This window comes from Oreochromis niloticus, linkage group LG12 (genome assembly GCF_001858045.2).
Source record: "Oreochromis niloticus isolate F11D_XX linkage group LG12, O_niloticus_UMD_NMBU, whole genome shotgun sequence".
Lineage (NCBI taxonomy): Eukaryota > Metazoa > Chordata > Actinopteri > Cichliformes > Cichlidae > Oreochromis > Oreochromis niloticus.
The window spans coordinates 12275378-12294728 of NC_031977.2; the positions used below are offsets into that span (position 1 = coordinate 12275378).

At 43.8% G+C, this 19351-nt stretch overlaps 2 protein-coding genes across 2 annotated transcripts; one reads left to right on the top strand and one right to left on the bottom strand.

Moving 5' to 3' along the window:
• Positions 1–2046: 2046 nt before the first annotated feature.
• snrnp200 (small nuclear ribonucleoprotein 200 (U5)) lies at positions 2047–15943 on the top strand. Its single transcript, XM_003445684.5, has 44 exons — positions 2047–2091; positions 2309–2472; positions 3361–3532; positions 3631–3823; positions 3920–3975; positions 4057–4155; positions 4264–4416; positions 4507–4606; positions 4694–4830; positions 4911–4988; positions 5107–5280; positions 5413–5550; positions 5641–5796; positions 5888–6058; positions 6143–6336; positions 6443–6566; positions 7341–7490; positions 7591–7833; positions 7928–8116; positions 8211–8408; positions 8500–8652; positions 8735–8815; positions 8963–9046; positions 9192–9298; positions 9386–9504; positions 9593–9747; positions 9939–10128; positions 10219–10392; positions 10520–10680; positions 10790–11017; positions 11144–11335; positions 11459–11637; positions 11744–11895; positions 12005–12113; positions 12473–12581; positions 12667–12856; positions 12952–13116; positions 13217–13338; positions 13438–13581; positions 14353–14529; positions 14620–14780; positions 14896–14977; positions 15069–15161; positions 15243–15943. The coding sequence occupies exons 1-44, from the start codon at positions 2047–2049 to the stop codon at positions 15390–15392; spliced, it is 6411 nt and encodes a 2136-aa protein (XP_003445732.1). The 3' UTR covers positions 15393–15943.
• Positions 15515–19140, bottom strand: ciao1 (cytosolic iron-sulfur assembly component 1). The gene is made up of 7 exons (XM_003445683.4): positions 18721–19140; positions 18460–18608; positions 18256–18367; positions 18079–18167; positions 17787–17988; positions 17618–17684; positions 15515–16387 (listed from the first exon to the last, which is right to left on the bottom strand). The coding sequence occupies exons 1-7, from the start codon at positions 18857–18859 to the stop codon at positions 16153–16155; spliced, it is 993 nt and encodes a 330-aa protein (XP_003445731.1). The 5' UTR covers positions 18860–19140; the 3' UTR covers positions 15515–16152.
• Positions 19141–19351: the final 211 nt, after the last annotated feature.

The following is a 19351-nucleotide window of genomic DNA, read 5'->3' on the forward strand; positions in this document are numbered from 1 at the left end:
GCCAGGGAAACAAAGAAGTTTTAATTTAATAAAACTGCCTTGTCTGTTTAAAAGTCTGTTGGCTCCTTGTCACTGTCATTGAACACTTAGCCACTGCCAAATTGATGTGACCAAACAAATAAACATCAGCCAGTGCCACAGGAAAGTGTCTCATCTGCAGATTGGTCTACAGCTAAGTTTGGCTGGTATAGTGATTCCACAGATAACTTTATGCAGACTTTCAGCATGTACAGTAGTATGGTATTTATCAATGGGCTATTACATTAAGTAGTACTATACTGTGCAAGTGATGGTACAGATGTCTACTATGGTAAATCAGCATACTGTATCTGATACACAATAGCAGTAATAATAATAATAATTACTTTTAGTTTTAGTAGTGATAGTGACAGGGGCATTATTTTTAGTAGTATTAACACTACATGGCTGCTGTGTAAGTCCTGAAGACACTACAGGATGGCAAGTTTTGTTGTTCTTATGAAATTATTCCAATTTTACATAATGTAAGCATGATAGACAATATAATGAAGTTAGCACAAAAAGTGTGTTTGTCTCTTTGTTGTTACAATGCGTCTTAGCAATAACTCATATCAGTAGAAGGCCTGTTTATTTCTCCTTAAATGGTGCCACATTTGTAAGGAAAATGTATTTGTGGGTTGAGCATCAGAGTTGAGCATGTGGGTTGCACCCATGAAAAACTTGCCAAATCTTCTCCGCCAGTGCCAAACAATGTACTCTGTTGTGGGATGGTGTCTCATTCTTCAACCAGCATCTGTTGCAAGTTAGGCGATTGTGGTTGTGTTGGTCATTTTGGCATGAAGAGAGCACCCAAAGCTGATCCCACAAGTGTTCAATGGGGCTGATATCAGGACTGCAGGCAGGCCATTCCATCCTCTCCACTCCCAAATTCTCGAGGCAATCTCTGATAATGGCATGGGTTGTCATCTTGGAGGATAGAGTTTGATCCCAGACTGTGGAGATATGGGATTGCCACTGGTTGCGTAATCTCATCTTAATATCTCTATGATGATTGCCTCTATGATGATAGGTCTGTTACGCTATGGTGCAGAAATGAGCATAGCATTCTCTTTAAATTTATGATCCAAGTGGCATAGGCAGAATCTGGACTCATCGCTGAAGAGAACATTCCTCCACGTGTCGCTGACAACAGGCCTGACGGTGAAGGGCAGTCATGGCATCCTCCTGGCAGCACTATGAGACCAGAGATTGCCTGTCTTCTGATTTTCTGGGTAAAGTGTTGTCAACCATATTGTCCTGCAAACCATGACTGCAAATCTAAAGAATAGCGCCAACAGTTCCTAAGTGCTACAACAAAATTGTCTTGTGCCGTTGTCTTCTTCAGATGCCCATTTCTTTGCCTGTCTCTGACATGCTCCATTATATGGAACTTGGCCTTCAATTTGGAGATGGTACAAGGGCTCACTCCAGATAATGCTACAACTGGGACACCAGCTTAAAGTTGCTCTATGGCACAGGCCCTATCCAGATCAGTCAAATGTGCCATGCTTGGAGCAGACACCAACTGACCGCTGTAACAGGGTCCATGCTCACAGGTGCTGCTAATCAGGGTCTAATTGTCAACACCTGATTCTGGGGTACCAGAAGCTAAAAAAAAGAGTCAGTAGCAGAATAAGCCGCTAGCAGAGGAGATTTGGCGAGTTTACATAAGTTTATATACCCATGAATACATTGACATAACAATAGGACATTGAAACTAAATAAATCCAACCTGTAGGGGGCGCTGCTCCTTTGCATCGATGATCCTGCTCTGACCTTTGACAGCGGAAGAGGAAAAGCGCGGCTTGTTGTGCGCTCGTGTTAGCGGCGCTATTGTAACGTATGCGAAACGCATTTTGTTGTATGAAACTCGGACTTTTCGAAAACTGGCTAATGCTACAAGTGTAATCAGTGCACTCATGTTCACAGCGTCTCTTTAAGCAGGCAGAGTGAGGTCGACTCTGTGGATATTAACAGTCAGTTAGCCGTTTCACAAAGTGCGCTAAAACCTGAGGGAAAACCAGCACCATGGCGGATGTTACTGCTCGAAGCTTGCAGTACGAGTACAAAGCGGTGAGTGTGTTTAGAGTGAGACAAAAAAATAAAAAATCAGAGGCAGGGATTGTTATTCTGTAAAGTTATCAGGAAAAGTGTTTGGTGTGTACTGTTATTAATTGATATTTATCCTTGTTTAGCTAGCCGTACTGCTAACTAGCATTTACTTCAGCCTGTTGCAGCGCAGACTGATGTACTGTCTCATCATCACACTGTTTTTATGCCGAACTCTTAGAACTCTAACTTGGTGCTTCAAGCCGATCGCTCTCTGATCGACCGCACCCGGAGAGATGAGCCCACCGGTGAGGTGTTGTCCTTGGTCGGGAAGCTGGAGGGGACCAAGATGGGTGACAAGGCCCAGAGGACCAAACCTCAGAGGCTGGAGGAGAGACGAGAAAAGTCAGTGCAGACAGCTACATATATTGTTCATGTGAACTTAAAGCAATACATAATTTATATACACTACCGGCCACTCTGATGTTCCTGTTCCCCTTGTCATTAATGCAAATGTGCAATAGCTAATTACATGCCAGCAACTCAGTGCATTTAAGCATTTAGGCATGGTCAATCTGCATATCAGAATGAACAAGAAAGGTGGGTTGACTTTGATCATGTCTGAGTATGCAGAAAAGCATCTCTGAATGCACAACATAAATGGATGGTAGTATTTGGGATAAGCAACATGAATGCAAGAAGGCAGGATAGACTGCTGGTGGTCTAATAGTGTAGGGGATCTTTTTGTTTAAGCATCCCATTATGATTCCAGTGTACCCCTCATCTGACAGCTGTTTATAGCAGGATAACGCACTATGTCACAAAGCTCAAATAGTCTTAAACTGGTTTCTTAAACATGTCAGTCCAATAGAGCACCTCTGGGATGTGGAGGAACAGGAGATTTGCATTATGGATGACGTGCAGTTGTCAAATCTGCAGCTACTGTGCGATGCTGTCATGTCAGTGTGGCCCCAACTCTCTGAGAAATATAGGCTTTAACTCGTCGAATCTATGGTTTGAAGGCAAAACCGGTTGATTTAAAAAAAGAACAAAATAATCCGGTATTAAAAATCACTTCATTAGTTCCACGTGATAACTTAATTTTGAAAAACTGAAAATAAAAGTATGGGGAAGAACAGCTGTCAAGTTTGATGTCTCTTCAAGGCAATTCTCAAGAAAAAAAGAAAAAGTGAACATATGTGACATGCCTTGGAAGATGTTTGCCACTCAAATGGCCAAACATGGCTCTACTGTTAACATATCATCTTTTATTTTTTTTTATTTTTTATCCAGGAGAAGAAAAAGGGATGAAGACAGACACGACATTAACAAAATGAAGGGCTTTACCCTTCTGTCTGAAGGCATTGATGAGATGGTGGGCATTGTGTACAAACCAAAAACCAAAGAGACCAGAGAAACATATGAGGTGTTACTGAGCTTCATCCATGCTGCTTTGGGAGATCAGGTCAGTGAACGCCACAACAGCTGCTTTCTTGAAGTATTCTGCTTCTGTTTCCGCTACATCTTGCATGTTTTACTCATTATCTCATTACGTTTTTACAGCCGCGTGATATTCTCTGTGGAGCAGCTGATGAAGTTCTGGCTGTGCTCAAGAATGACAAAATGAGAGACAAAGAGAGGCGACGGGAAGTAGAGCAGCTTCTCGGACCTGCTGATGACACGCGCTACCACGTCTTAGTCAATCTGGGCAAAAAGATCACAGACTATGGGGGGGACAAAGACTTGCAGAATATGGGTAGGCACATTCAGAGTAACTGTTGAATGAAAACTGTACAGGATCCATCAGTTTTCTCTAAAAATATTCATTATGTGTGGTATTTTTTATCCACAGATGACAACATTGATGAAACGTATGGTGTCAATGTTCAGTTTGAGTCTGATGAGGAGGTGAGGCTTGTAGCTCTTAAGATTTACAGCTGAGCTGATTGATTAGTTTGTGTCACTGACTTTTCCTGTCTTAACATACAGGAAGTTGATGAAGACCAGTATGGCGAGGTACGAGATGAACACTCCGATGAAGACAGTGAAGGAGTGGAGGCAGCTGTGGATTCCACTCTCTCAGCTAATGTAAGTTTCCATTCGTGGCATTACTCTATTAAGCCCATATTTGTGTTTAGTCTTTGTGAGATATTGCAACTGTGCTGCACAGTAACTAATAAATTACCTTTCACTTAGCTCGGTGGTGCGGGTGACGTGATGACAGTGAAGAAAAAAGATTTACATCCTCGAGACATCGACGCCTTTTGGCTCCAGCGTCAGCTCAGCCGGTTCTATGATGACGCCATCGTCTCACAAAAAAAGGCAGATGAGGTCTTAGAAATCCTCAAGGTAGGTTTGTGACGTTCCCTGTGTTTTTGTTTGTTTAGAGCAGGTAAGTTTGTATTTGTCAACATCATTCTCTCGTCTCTTATTTTACAGACTGCCAGCGACGACAGAGAGTGTGAGAACCAGCTGGTGTTGCTCCTCGGCTTTAACACCTTTGATTTCATTAAAATCCTGCGTCAGCATCGTCGCATGAGTAAGTCTGCTTTGTTGAGTGAAACTGTTACAGAGCTAATGTCTTTGAAAAGGTACTGATTTCTTTCTCTTCTCCCTTGACACACAGTTCAGTACTGTACCATGCTGGCAAGTGCTCAGAGTGAGGCGGAAAAGGAGCGCATCATAGGAAAGATGGAGTCTGATCAGGAGCTGTCAAAGATTCTCTACCAGTTGCAAGAGACGGAGAAGGAGGATATTATTCGAGTAAGGAGGCTTGATTGTGAGATTATGTGAACTCTTTGTGAGGCTCAGTTTGTCACATTATTTATTTTTACGTCCTTTAGGAAGAGCGGTCTCGCAGGGAGAGAGTGAGGAAGTCCCGTGTCGATGACTTGGAAGCAATGGACATAGACCATGGAGAGGTATATAACACTTTCAATATATTAACTACAAATCATCCTGTCAGGAACACTACTTGTTGTGAGTTTTCTTTTACACATTTCTAAACTGCATAGGAAAATTGTCCTTTCTGTCTGACAGTCAGTGACCCCTCGACAGCTGCTAGACCTTGACGACCTGGCTTTCAGTCAGGGGAGCCATTTCATGGCCAACAAGCGTTGCCAGCTGCCAGACGGCTCTTTTCGTAAACAGCGCAAGGGCTATGAAGAAGTCCACGTACCTGCCCTCAAACCTAAACCCTTTGCTGAAGATGAGGTTTGTCAGTTATGTTTCTTCATGGGAACATTTTAATTGTCCAAATGTGCAGCAGCTAAGGAAAAAATAATAGTAATAAGTAGCATATAACTGTGTTCAGGTCCTACAGTCAGCACTATTTTGTGTCATCAGGTACTTGTTCCCATTGAGAAGTTGCCCAAGTACGCCCAGGCTGGATTTGAAGGCTTTAAAACCCTGAATCGCATTCAGAGCAAGCTGTTCAAGACCACCATGGAGACAGATGAGAACCTGCTAGTGTGTGCTCCAACGGTGAGCACGCTTTGTTAAAGCCAGAAAGCATTTCAATACTTTCCCCCAGCTGGATTTTCTCTTATGAGTTTGTGTTTGTTGTGCACACAGGGAGCCGGTAAGACCAATGTCGCTCTGATGGCAATGCTGAGAGAAATTGGAAAGCACATCAACATTGATGGAACAATTAATGTGGACGACTTCAAAATCATCTACATAGCCCCCATGCGCTCTCTAGTACAGGAGATGGTGGGAAGTTTTAGTAAGGTGAGCCTCGTCTGTCCTGCACAGCTTTCTTTGCATACTTGACAACCATCAGGGAGCACAAATCTGAAAACCTTTTTCCTCCTTTTCCCAGCGTTTGGCAAGTTATGGCATCATAGTGTCCGAGCTGACGGGAGACCACCAGCTCTGTAAAGAGGAGATTAACGCCACTCAGATCATTGTCTGCACCCCAGAGAAATGGGACATCATCACTCGTAAAGGTGGTGAACGTACCTACACCCAGCTAGTGCGCCTCATTATCATAGTAAGTGCACAGTTTTGTCACTAAAAAGCAAATGTGCCAGTTGACTTGACTTTTAATGATGAATAATTTAATGTGGGTGTTCAGGATGAAATCCATCTGTTGCACGATGACCGTGGTCCTGTGCTGGAATCTCTGGTGGCGAGGACCATCCGCAACGTGGAGCTGACCCAGGAGGATGTGCGCCTGCTGGGCCTCAGTGCCACACTGCCAAACTATGAAGACGTGGCTACCTGCCTGCGTGTTGATCCTGCCAAAGGGCTCTTCTACTTTGACAACAGGTGTGCTGCTTAAGCAAAAAAAAAAGACGTTTTTATGATGATTTCTATGAACAGCTGTTTGTTTGCTCTTCCTTATTGCTTATTGCTGTACGGCTTTTCTCTGTAGTTTCCGTCCCGTGCCCCTGGAGCAGACTTATGTTGGTATCACAGAGAAGAAGGCCATCAAGCGTTTCCAGATCATGAATGAGATTGTCTATGAAAAGATTATGGAGCATGCTGGAAAGAACCAGGTGAGTCCTGTTTGACTTGTTCTTCCAAAGTGATATAATTCGGTGACCTGAATTAGCCTAGCGTTATCTAAGATGTGTCTGCTAAAATATGTTTTACTGCCAGCTGAGCTGTGTAAATGCTAATGACATTTTAATTAGACACCTCTTCTATTTTTTTTTCCTATTCATTTATTTATTTATGTATTTTTGCTGGATAAGCACAAAATGAGATTTTTGAAACCGGGGACTCCTAACACTGTTTTCTCAGTCACAGTCTGCACTTCGCCTCGATCATATAATCCTCTTCTGCAAGAAAACCACAACTCCTGTTATTGGTTTTTTATCATTTTTGCCCTCCAGTGAAAAACAAGATATTTGACATTGTGCTGCTTTCATTGTTGTTACTATGTGGCTTATGTTATAATTTGATCCCTAAAAAGCGACAGTTCACTCACTGTTAATATCAACATAAAGGAAAGAGGCGAAGCCCAACAAAATATCAAGAGGAAATAAATGTCCAGGTTTCCATAGATAAACCTGCAGGTTACTACTCTCTGTAACTCTCCTCTGTGGCTCCCAGAGCTGGAGGGTCGAGGTCCCTCTAAACCCGGGCCTCCTGTCAACCCTGTGTCCATGCAGACCTTTCCAGTGTGTACGTGCTCTTGTGTGTTTATACACAGGGAACTCACAGGGCTGAGTTTTTGAATGTAACTTCTTACTTCAGTGTTGTTTCTCTGAAAAATCTACAGCACTGCGTTACCAAATCTGAAAGCCTTACTTTTTTCCTCCCAACAGGTTCTAGTGTTTGTCCATTCCAGGAAGGAGACTGGGAAAACTGCCAGGGCCATAAGGGACATGTGCCTGGAGAAGGACACTCTGGGTCTTTTCCTCCGAGAGGGTTCTGCATCTACTGAAGTGTTGAGAACTGAGGCGGAGCAGTGCAAGGTGAGCAAATGTCATTAAACTGGAAACATTTTTTAAAACTCTTGTGTGGTAAATGCTTTTAATACCACAACTGAATGCTAAATTTAACCTTCTTATGCAGAACCTAGAGCTGAAGGATTTGCTCCCATACGGCTTTGCAATCCACCACGCTGGTATGACCAGAGTCGACCGTACGCTGGTGGAGGATTTGTTTGCCGATCGACACATCCAGGTTCTGGTGTCTACAGCTACTTTGGCTTGGGGTGTCAATTTGCCTGCACATACTGTCATCATCAAAGGGACACAAGTGTACAGCCCAGAGAAAGGCAGATGGACTGAACTGGGTGCCCTGGACATTTTACAGGTCAGCCCATCCTTTCTTGTTACCAAACATAGTAAGGTCTGCTTTAGTTTGTAGCTTTACTAACTCTATTTATTGAAAATGTGTTTGATTCCAGATGCTTGGTCGAGCTGGCCGTCCTCAGTATGACACCAAAGGAGAGGGAATCCTGATCACGTCCCACGGAGAGCTGCAGTATTATCTGTCCCTGCTGAACCAGCAGCTGCCCATTGAGAGTCAGATGGTGGGCAAGCTGGCTGACATGCTCAATGCAGAGATAGTACTGGGAAATGTGCAGAATGTAAAGGTTAGTGACCTGAAATGTACATGCAGCTATTTAAGACAGAAGGATCAAATTTTCCTCGTTTCTTTAAGTTTCGATTTCTCAAATTTGCCATTAGGATGCTGTGAACTGGCTTGGCTACACGTATCTCTATGTGCGCATGCTTCGCAACCCCACCCTGTATGGTGTTTCTCACGACGACCGAAGTACAGACCCCCTGCTGGAGCGGCGCAGGATGGACTTGGTGCACACAGCAGCCAACATCCTGGACAAGAACAGCCTCATCAAATATGACAAGAGGACCGGCAGCTTCCAGGTATGCAAGTCTCAGCTGAGTGTTGGTCGTTTTATTCTTGGGAGTGGATGTACTGATTAGAAGTTTCACTTTTTTGCCTCTTCACCCAAAGGTTACAGACCTGGGCCGCATTGCCAGTCACTTCTACATCACCCACGACTCAGTCCAAACCTACAACCAGCTGCTTAAACCCACGCTCAGCGAGATCGAACTCTTCCGAGTGTTCTCACTGTCCTCAGAGTTCAGGAACATCACAGTGAGAGAGGTATGCTGACCCGCTCACAGCATCGATGGTTTAAAAATTATATCTAAAATGAAGAAAAGTAACATACAGCTTTATCTTGTAGGAGGAAAAACTGGAGCTTCAAAAGTTACTGGAAAGAGTTCCTATCCCTGTGAAGGAAAGCATTGAGGAGCCCAGTGCGAAGGTAAAGACAACCAGTGATGGTGTTTATGAAACGCAAAAATATGATGTGCTTGATTTCCAGAAAACACACACCATGCCTTTGTAAAGAGAAACATTACTTCACATTTGCAGTAAATAATACTTCCTGTACTTTGTGTTCTCGTTTCAGATCAACGTGCTGCTCCAGGCATACATCTCTCAGCTGAAGCTTGAAGGCTTTGCTCTCATGGCCGACATGGTGTATGTTACACAGGTGCAGAAACGGCGTACTTCCGTTATTCATTTACTTTTACGTTTCCCTATATGCTTATTTAAAATTGTAATTTCATTTTAGCTTGAAGGAGAAGTCCCAGGCTTGTTGTAATTCATAGAAATTTCCTTGTATCTTCTTCCTGCAGAGTGCTGGGCGATTGATGCGGGCCATATTTGAGATTGTGCTAAGCAGAGGCTGGGCTCAGCTCACAGACAAGACTTTGAATCTCTGCAAGATGATCGATAAGAGAATGTAAGCCCTTTCTTGACTCACTCCTAGATTAACACTCCCTTTGCTTGGTCAAAGCTGCAGGCATCTGATACTCTGTCCTCTGTGCAGGTGGCAGTCCATGTCTCCTCTGCGTCAGTTCAAGAAGCTGCCAGAGGAAGTGATCAAGAAGATTGAGAAGAAAAACTTCCCATTTGAGCGACTCTACGACTTGAACCACAACGAGATTGGTGAGTTTCCTTCCTCGGTGTTACGGTTTCTGAATTTCTTCTTCAGCCTGGAGAGTAATTAAAAACCTCCTGGATGTTTGATTTCTAGGTGAACTGATCCGAATGCCAAAGATGGGGAAGACTATTCACAAATATGTCCACCAGTTCCCCAAGCTGGACTTGGCCGTTCATGTGCAGCCCATCACTCGCTCCACACTCAAAGTGGAGCTTACAGTCACACCTGACTTCCAGTGGGATGACAAGGTCAGGACTTAGATCTATAATGGAACGCTAATCAGACAGTTTTTCCCATACGACTGCACTAGGGGGTAATCAGTGTATTGGTCCCAGTATGTTGACTGCACCCTTAATCCCTGAAAAAAAATGATCAGCCCAGAGAACACACTGAACTCTTTTTTTCTATACTCCTGACTTACTTTCGTTTTGCTGTTTAGATTCATGGGTCGTCTGAGGCTTTCTGGATCCTGGTTGAGGACGTGGACAGTGAGGTCATCCTCCACCATGAGTATTTCCTCCTCAAAGCCAAGTACGCCCAGGACGAGCATCTTGTCACTTTCTTTGTCCCAGTGTTCGAGCCTCTTCCACCGCAGTACTTTATCCGTGTGGTCTCAGACCGCTGGCTGTGTAAGTGCTTTGATTAAAAAGTGTCATAGCTACACATCACAATCATGTCAGCATTTTAATTCATTTTTGTTTCTTTTATTTTTCCCCAAGCCTGCGAGACTCAACTCCCAGTATCTTTCCGTCACCTTATCCTACCGGAGAAGTACCCCCCACCCACTGAGCTGCTGGACCTGCAGCCTCTTCCTGTCACTGCCCTCAGGAACTCTGCCTTTGAGGCTCTCTACCAGAACAAGTTCCCCTTCTTCAACCCCATTCAGACACAAGGTACAGACTACATGCTGTTCTCCTTAATCCATTTCCATCATTATTTAAAAGTTGCTTCCCCGTTAGAAGCAGCGGTCTGTTTTCACAAAATTTTCTTCACTCATCTGTTTTACTTTTACTCCCGCAGTCTTCAATGCTGTGTACAACAGTGATGATAACGTGTTTGTGGGAGCTCCCACCGGCAGTGGAAAGACCATCTGTGCAGAGTTTGCCATTCTGAGAATGCTGCTGCACAATGCAGAAGGTCGCTGTGTCTACATCACCCCAATGGAAGCACTGGCTGAACAGGTCTGAATTAAATGAGTTAGCACCTATGAAAACTGGCAAACTGGTTTTCTTCCAGCCTGATTCTGTTAGATCTAAAACTGACATGAGTGTGGTTATCCTTGTGTCTCAGGTGTTTATTGACTGGCACCAGAAGTTCCAGGACATCCTGGACAAGAAGGTGGTGTTGCTGACAGGAGAGACTAGTACTGATCTGAAGCTCCTGGGAAAAGGTGACATTATTATCAGTACCCCTGATAAATGGGACATCCTGTCTCGCCGTTGGAAGCAGAGGAAGAACGTCCAGAATGTCAGCCTTTTCATTGTGGATGAGACGCACCTTATCGGAGGCGAAAATGGAGTAAGAACAGAGTACTACCTGCTGTTGCACTTTTGTGTGTGTGTGTGTGTGTGTGTGTGCGTGTGTGTGTGTGTGTGTGTGTGTGTGTGTTGTGTTGTGTTAATGGATTTTGTTTCTTGTCATCAGCCTGTGTTGGAGGTCATCTGCTCCAGGATGAGATACATCTCTTCCCAGATTGAGCGTCCCATCCGTATCGTGGCCCTCAGCTCATCTTTGTCCAACGCCAAAGATGTGGCCCACTGGCTGGGCTGCAGCACCACAGCCACATTCAACTTCCATCCCAATGTCAGACCCGTGCCTCTGGAGCTGCACATCCAGGTCTGTAAACAACATGCTAGTCAACAAAAAGAGAAATGTGTTTCTTAAATGGATCAGTGCTCACAGCCAAGAAAGTACCTGTCAGGTTTCTGATTGCCTGTCAATCTTTTACTGTTTTTCTAGGGTTTCAATGTGAGTCATACTCAGACTCGCCTGCTGTCCATGGCGAAGCCGGTTTATCACGCCATCATGAAGCACTCTCCCTCAAAGCCAGCTGTGGTTTTCGTCCCATCCCGCAGGCAGACTCGCCTCACAGCTATCGACGTTCTCACTTTCTGTGCTGCTGATGTGGTTCCTCAGAGGTCAGTCACCATGGCGAGATTCACACCTCAGACAGACAACTTCATGGAAATGATGCCAGCATCACATCTTCGCACTGTGGTCAAAGAGTAAATGTCTTTTCTGCAGGTTCCTGCATTGTGCTGAGAAAGACCTGGCTCCGTTCCTAGAGAAAATAAATGATTCTACTCTGAAAGAGACTCTGGCCAACGGCGTGGGATACTTGCACGAGGGCCTCTCTGCAACTGAACGCAGAATAGTGGAGCAGCTCTTCAACTCAGGTATGACTCACTTCTGCTGCACTTTGTGCTGGACAGGTAGGTGGCTTTTAGAAAAGGGGAAAAAAACAAAACAGAGTAATTTTTCTTTCCTTCTCTTCTGCTTTGACAGGTGCTGTTCAGGTCGTCGTGTCCTCTCGTTCACTGTGCTGGGGCATCAACATCTCAGCACACCTCGTCATCGTCATGGACACCCAGTACTACAATGGCAAAATTCACGCGTAAGACATCCTCTGTTTATTACGGAAGAGGATTAGGGCCACTGGGAAAAAAAGAAGTGGGCAGGTCTTTTTTTTTTTCCTTCTTTTCCTGAATTCTGAGAAAAAAAGTCAGAATTCTGAGATTAAAGTCAGAATTCTGACTTTTTTCTCAGAATTCTGACTTTTTCATCAAAATTATTTTTTTTCAGAATTCTGACTTTAATCTCAGAATTCTGACTTTTTTCTCAGATTTTTTTTCCAGTGGCCCTAATCCTCTTCCGTAGTTTATACTGGCTTTTTGTTTGTTATATAAAATATATTTAAATAAAACTTAATATGTACTCTGCTGGTGATATTGACTTTTTGCTTTCTTCTATCAGATATGTGGATTATCCCATATATGATGTCCTCCAGATGGTGGGCAAGGCAAACAGGCCCATGCTGGATGATGAGGGGCGCTGTGTAATCATGTGTCAAGGCTCTAAGAAGGTAGACAGACCTCAGTCACTTCTGTGGTGTTGAAAACAATGACTGTACAACAGTAAGAACAAACCATTTTGATTTTTCTTGATAGGATTTCTTCAAGAAATTCCTGTACGAGCCGCTGCCGGTGGAGTCTCACTTGGATCATTGTCTCCACGACCATTTCAATGCTGAGATTGTCACCAAGACGGTAGAGAACAAGCAGGATGCTGTCGACTACCTGACATGGACATTCCTCTATCGCCGTATGACCCAGAACCCCAACTACTACAACCTGCAAGGTAAGTCCCGTCCTTCAAAGGGAATAACCGACTTATACTTTGGATGTTGGGAACAATTTGCTCATGTTGAGCTGTGGCTTCTGTCCTCCTGACAGGCATGTCACATCGCCATCTGTCTGACCACCTGTCTGAGCTGGTGGAGAACACATTACACGACCTGGAGCAGTCCAAGTGCATCAGCATCGAGGATGAGCTGGATGTAGCACCACTCAATTTGGGCATGATTGCTGCCTACTATTACATCAACTACACCACCATCGGTTTGTGCTGACGCCTCCTGGATTTTTCAGATTTGTATCATCATTCCTTCACGTATGTGTTCAACTCAAACCTAACTGTGGTGCTTTGCTCTTCTTACAGAGCTCTTCAGCATGTCACTGAACGCCAAGACAAAGATCCGCGGCTTAATTGAGATCATCTCCAATGCTGCCGAGTATAAGAACATTCCCATCAGACACCATGAGGATGCACTTCTCCGACAGGTAAACAAAGTGACGAGACCCAAACAGAGCAGCATTAACACATCTGCAAGAAGACACCAAGATGAAATAACACACTTTTATGTGCTCTTTGCATTTCAGCTTGCACAGAAAGTGCCCCACAAGCTGAACAACCCAAAGTTCAATGACCCCCACGTGAAGACTAACCTGCTGCTGCAAGCCCATCTCTCCAGGATGCAGCTGAGTGCTGAGCTCCAGTCAGACACCGAGGAGATCCTCAGCAAGGTTCAGTTTTTTCTCTATAAAGCCTAACAGTTTTGTTTCTGGATTTTATCCATCTATATGTTTTTGAACAAGCTATTTCTTGCACGAAAAGCACACATGTAAACAAAATGTGTCTTGAAATTAATGAACAAATGGCCAGACCAGTTACACACATCCAAAAAGACAGCAAACAAACAATGAAATAAGCAAGCTTCCATATTTGATACAAAGGAAAGAAATTGCTGCCAGGTTTCAAAAAACAGTTAGGTTGATGTTTTACTAAAGCAGCTGTAAAAAGTACATGATGTCCTAAATCCACTGTCCATGTGATGGAGGTGAGGAGTCCTCTTACTGTAGGATGAGCCTTCTTGTCACACATGAACAAAAGACAGCTTGTACCCTGTTCAGATTCACATTTCGAGGGTTTACACCCAAATGTTGCTGTAATAGATTTTAGAAAACATTTAAAAATTGGACGCAGTAAATTTGTTAATTTTGGATTTGACTGAAATATATGACAAAGGCCCAAAAAGACTTTAGAATGATCCCATAGGGAGTGGGTTAGATCATGAGATCACTGTAAATCAGTGCTTCCCAAAGCGAGTGCCGGGGCCACCTGGTGGGGCCGAAGGTACTGCAGGTGGGCCGCAGTAATAACAGAAATTCAGTTTTAATTCAATTCAATTTTACTTACATAAACGCCAAGTTACAACAGCAGTCGCCTCAAGGTGCTTTATATTGGAAGGTATATTTGTATACTTAAAGAATATGTGTGTGTTGTCTTTTTTGTAGGCTATCCGACTGATTCAGGCGTGTGTCGATGTGCTGTCCAGCAACGGCTGGCTGAGTCCTGCACTGGCTGCTATGGAGCTGGCACAGATGGTCACTCAGGCCATGTGGTCCAAGGACTCGTACCTCAAACAGCTGCCGTTCTTCACCTCAGAGCACATCAAGCGCTGCACAGAAAAGGTAAAATGATCCTAAGAAACTCTGACTCTCACTTTAGTGTAGATGAATCTCATGCTGATTGAACGTGCTCACGTTTCCTTTGCTCATAAGGGAGTGGAGAGCATCTTTGACATAATGGAAATGGAGGATGAAGACAGAAGCGCATTGCTGCAGCTCTCGGATTCCCAGATGGCCGACGTGGCTCGCTTCTGTAACCGCTACCCCAACATCGAGCTGTCGTACGAAGTGGCAGAGAAGGACAGTGTCAAGAGGTGCGTGTACAGTCTGTCAGCAGCACTTTTCGCTGTGTTTCCTGGAAACTAAAAATTACATTTCAAAATTGCACAGATGGGTGGGAAATTGATCTCTTTCCATATTTATTCACAGTGGCAGTCCAGTTCTGGTTCAGGTTCAGCTGGAGAGAGAGGAGGAGGTAACAGGTCCAGTCATTGCACCGCTCTTTCCCCAGGTAAGTTCTTTTCAAACATCTCCATGGCATATATATTTATTTAATTTTCACCTTAATGACCAACTCTTGTGGAAATACTTCATCGCTATAGAAACGCGAGGAGGGCTGGTGGGTGGTGATCGGAGACCCCAAGTCTAACAGCCTGATCTCTATCAAGAGGCTGACTCTTCAGCAGAAAGCAAAGGTCAGTGAGTCATCTTATAATAGCCAGGAATTATGTTTTAACCACCAGAGGCCTCACTTAGTTTATGTCCCTTCACCGCAGGTCAAGCTGGACTTTGTTGCCCCGGCGATGGGCATCCACAACTACACCCTGTACTTCATGAGTGACGCATATATGGGTTGTGACCAGGAGTACAAGTTCGGCATAGATGTAAAGGAGGCTGACAGTGATGGAGACAGTGACTCGGACTAATCAGAGACTTGATTATTGCATTCTTCAGCAGTTCTCTGATAGATCGGGATCAGTAGTTTTCTTTTTTTGCTGTAGATATCCAACCTGATTCACATTTCTTTATTTTGACTCTGAGTCTCCCATTATCATTTCTGCTCTTGTGAAAATCATTTTTGTTTTCAGTTGTTTCTCAGTGAAGTCCCTTAAATGATGCCAGTCCAAGAATATAGTGTACAGGATCTGTTTGCCCACATGTAGTACAGACACATGGCTAACCAAGCCCCAGTCTGAGTTTTCAGTATAAGAGGTTTAACACTTTGTACTTTTGTGTCAGTTTTGAGATCTGACAAAAATTTAATTGGCCATTGTGGATTAAAGAAACACTTAAAAAGGAGATGTGCTTTATAAATCCTGGGGATAGTGCATCCTTAAACCAGGTAGGGTGCATAAAAACAACCGGCAACTATCCGGTTATATTTTGCATTCACATCATTTTATTATGAAATGTAATCCTTGGACTGGTTGAAGTGTTTTACTGTCTGAAATGTTTTTGCAATAAAAAGGAGAAGAAACATTTTTCACTTTATTTCATAGTTAAACATGTTATTTCTATTAATTCTCAGTGGCGCTGCTACTCAAAGCACATGAAGCAGTATTCTCAGCATGGACACAGATGAGCGCTGATGTCAAGCAGAATCCTGATGAGCTATAAAATAATGATCTGTGGTGAATGCCGCAGAAAGTTCCCAGTTTAACTCGTAACTATGCACTCCAGTGATGTTCATTCCTCTTCTTGGAACCTCCAAATGGCGATTTCTCCGTTATCGCTGCACGAAGCCAGGAGTCCCGCCTCCTTTGGGTTCCAGGACACGCAGTTAACATCTTGGTTGTGAGCTCTGGCCACTTGAGCAGCCAGCGAGAATACTGGCTCGTCGGGATTGGCTGTCTCATCCTCCTTGAAAACTCGCACTGCGTCATCACCACAGGCAGTTGCCAAAGCGCCAGTCAGCTGACACCTGAAGAAAGATTTAGGTTCACTGTGACGTCTAACAATGACAAATTCATGCACGTGGAGACCACATCTTTGGGATTTCTGGTGGTCAGTTAACCTCCACTTTATGTTCTCACATAATTCTCTGCATAGAGCACCACATATTCCTCACAAATTTCCCACGTGTGGGACTAATAAAGGTTATCTTATCTACTGCATTGTTACAGAGAAATTACAAGTTGTGGAACGCTTAACCACTGCTATCGCTAGACGATCTTAGAGGTGCAGTGTGTAAAAACGACTAGATGTCAGTAAATCTAAGAACAAATTCAGCTGAATTCTTTTTTCTAATAATCCTAGTTACAGTTTTCACCTCAAAAACTGCCATTAATCTGTAGCTAGTGTAAGCTGCTGATATGTCAGGTGAGACGTGCAGGTCTATTTACTTTGGAGGAGGCTGCAAAACTTACAGGGGTCCAATACAGGTCACTGAAGCTCATTTTTTATCCTATTACGGTGATACTGAGGTGAGTTGTTGAGCGATCTGCTGGGGTCGGCATTTGTGAATCTTTTTTTTGCCAATAAACTTTGAGAATCTAATGAAACACTGTAACAGCGGGAAAGTGTCACTTTTAGGACCCTCGAGCCTAACATTAGCTGGTATTAGAGGATCGCATGTCTAATCTGCCGACAATAAGTAACTGCAACAATATCAGGAATAAATTAGCATTTTCATGCATGTTTTTGTGTGTTAGAGCCCTGAGGTGAGGAAGAGGATGACATTTTTATTCAGTTACGGGTCACGCTGTTTCTTTCCTTTATGTTTTCACTTCCTTGGTGAACCCTTCTCAGATGGTAAAACATATGAATAATCTTTCATATCTTTAGTCTGAAGGTGAAAACACAAATTGCCTCCACACCACATGAATCCCCCGTCCTTTAGCATACTATATATCTGGCAAGTCTCTTCCTACATACATAAAACATGATTAGGCTGAACTGCAATCCTCATCTCGGTTACTCCATTCAAGATGGCGAGGCAACGTGGTGGCTTCCACACTTATGTATTTTTAATGGATTAAATCTAAGTTTATGAGAATGCATAAGATGTAATTACACACTAATAGATGTATGTTTATGTGCACAATGGTCTTTTTTTCTATTAAATGACTTCAAACAATGACTAATTGCACCTTTAATGATTGACTGAAGCATTTTACAAGAATGGCAGAGTACATTACAAAAATAGTCTTACCAGGAAACATCATACACCGTTCGTCCATGGTACCCAGACAGAGTGCAAACACACTTCCATGACAGATCTTAAACAGAAAAGCAGAAAAAAAAAAATACATATTGTCAATATTTTTATTACAGCATTGATTTATGATAAAACTAATTAGTCCTAACCATTGCTGACTCACCCGGTCCACTTTCAGCTGGATACTCTCTCCAGATCTTCACAGTGCGGTCATCGCTGCAGGAGGCCAGCCTCTGACCAGCCGCATCAAAACACAAACTCCACACTGTGGACGTGTGTCCCTGTAAGGTGGCCCGGCACTCCCAGTCATCATCCTCTTCTTTGTAAAGACAAATGTTGTTGTCATAGCTGGCTGAGGCCAGGAGCTGTACAAACACATGGTGAGTGCAGGGTCACGTGGTGTTGCAACTGGAGATGAAAAAACAATCATGTGGACAGATCCAAATGAGACCTACCTCCTGGGTCGGGTGCCAGACAACGTGCTTGACGTCTTGCGTGTGAGAGTTCACAACTGTAACACATTCATACTCGTCTTCTTCATCCACTGCAGAGCAGAAAGAGACAAGGTCAAGTATATAAACAGACAGTGGCGCAGATCAGTTAGTGCAATTTAGGCGCTCTTTAATACAAACCTTCCCAAACCCAGACGCTCTTGTCTCGGCTACATGTGGCTAGAAGATTCCCTGAAGGGGCCCACGCCACACACTTGACCTCGTTTTCGTGTCCTTCCAGCACAGTCAAACTCTAGGAGACAAAGTGTGGGTAACAATCTGCAAAGATGCAGCATTTCTAAGGCATGCCATTTAACACAATGAACAGGAGACCTGTCATCTGACCTCAAAGTCATCGTTCTTTTTTTTCCAGATGCAAGTGGTAGCATCAAAGCTTGCAGAGGCCAGATAATTCCCACAGGGAGACCAAGCCACTTTCCTCACGGTGCGCTGGTGTCCATCCTGCAGCACGTTCTTACATATCCAGGAGTCACCTGAAAAACGAGAGCAAGGTAAAGGGGTGAAGGATGTCAACTACTGTACTATAATGCTTTGTTATGCGACTGAGGCTGGGGGTGTCTGCGGTTCAGTTCATGGAGAGCTCACCTTCTTTCCCCCATATCCGGATGGTCTTGTCGCCCCCACATGAGGCCAGCAGCGTCCCGTTGGGGCTCCAGCTGACGAACCAGCAGCGGGAGTCCGGGTGTGCGCTCAACCTCTGAACCAGGGACAGAGCCTCCTTCATGGTCGAGCTGGGAAAATACTTCCGAGTCGCTGTCACTGACAGTTAGCCGAGAAACGAGACAGGAAATGGCCCGAAGCACCAAAAGCAGACAGAGAGCAGCAGCAGCACTACAGCCCTAAACCACAGTCAACAACCAGGGCACGGATACAAAAATGGCCGTATCTGCGCTGAACACAGTCTGTAACTAGCACCAAACAACAAAGTGCAGAAGTTCACAACATCACCGGTGAGCAAAATGCCGCCATCTTTACTTATCTAGTCCCCGCGCTGCATTGTGGGTTGCAGTTTCGTGGTCTTTTTTTTTCCCCTCGGGAAATTTCACGTAAAAAACAATTCCGTGAAATTTACGGTGTTTTATTTTATGTCGTGTTTTATTGTATTTTATTGATCTAAGGTTTTATCTTGTTTGTTCTTAACTAACTTGTAAAGCACTTTGGTCAGTCTTGTTTCTTTTAATTGTGCTATAAATTTTTGGTCATCTCTTTTTATGAT

Bases quoted from the DNA above. Each gene is read 5' to 3' on its own strand.
- ciao1 (XM_003445683.4), bottom strand. From the start codon at position 18,859: ATGAAGGAGGCTCTGTCCCTGGTTCAGAGGTTGAGCGCACACCCGGAC. The intron at 18,368-18,459 runs GTCAGATGACAG...TTTGTCTCCTAG, and splicing joins AAAAGAACGATGACTTTGAG to AGTTTGACTGTGCTGGAAGG. The intron at 18,168-18,255 runs GTTTGTATTAAA...TCTGCTCTGCAG, and splicing joins GAGCGTCTGGGTTTGGGAAG to TGGATGAAGAAGACGAGTAT.
- snrnp200 (XM_003445684.5), top strand. From the start codon at position 2,047: ATGGCGGATGTTACTGCTCGAAGCTTGCAGTACGAGTACAAAGCG. The intron at 8,409-8,499 runs GTATGCAAGTCT...CTTCACCCAAAG, and splicing joins AGAGGACCGGCAGCTTCCAG to GTTACAGACCTGGGCCGCAT. The intron at 10,681-10,789 runs GTCTGAATTAAA...CTTGTGTCTCAG, and splicing joins TGGAAGCACTGGCTGAACAG to GTGTTTATTGACTGGCACCA.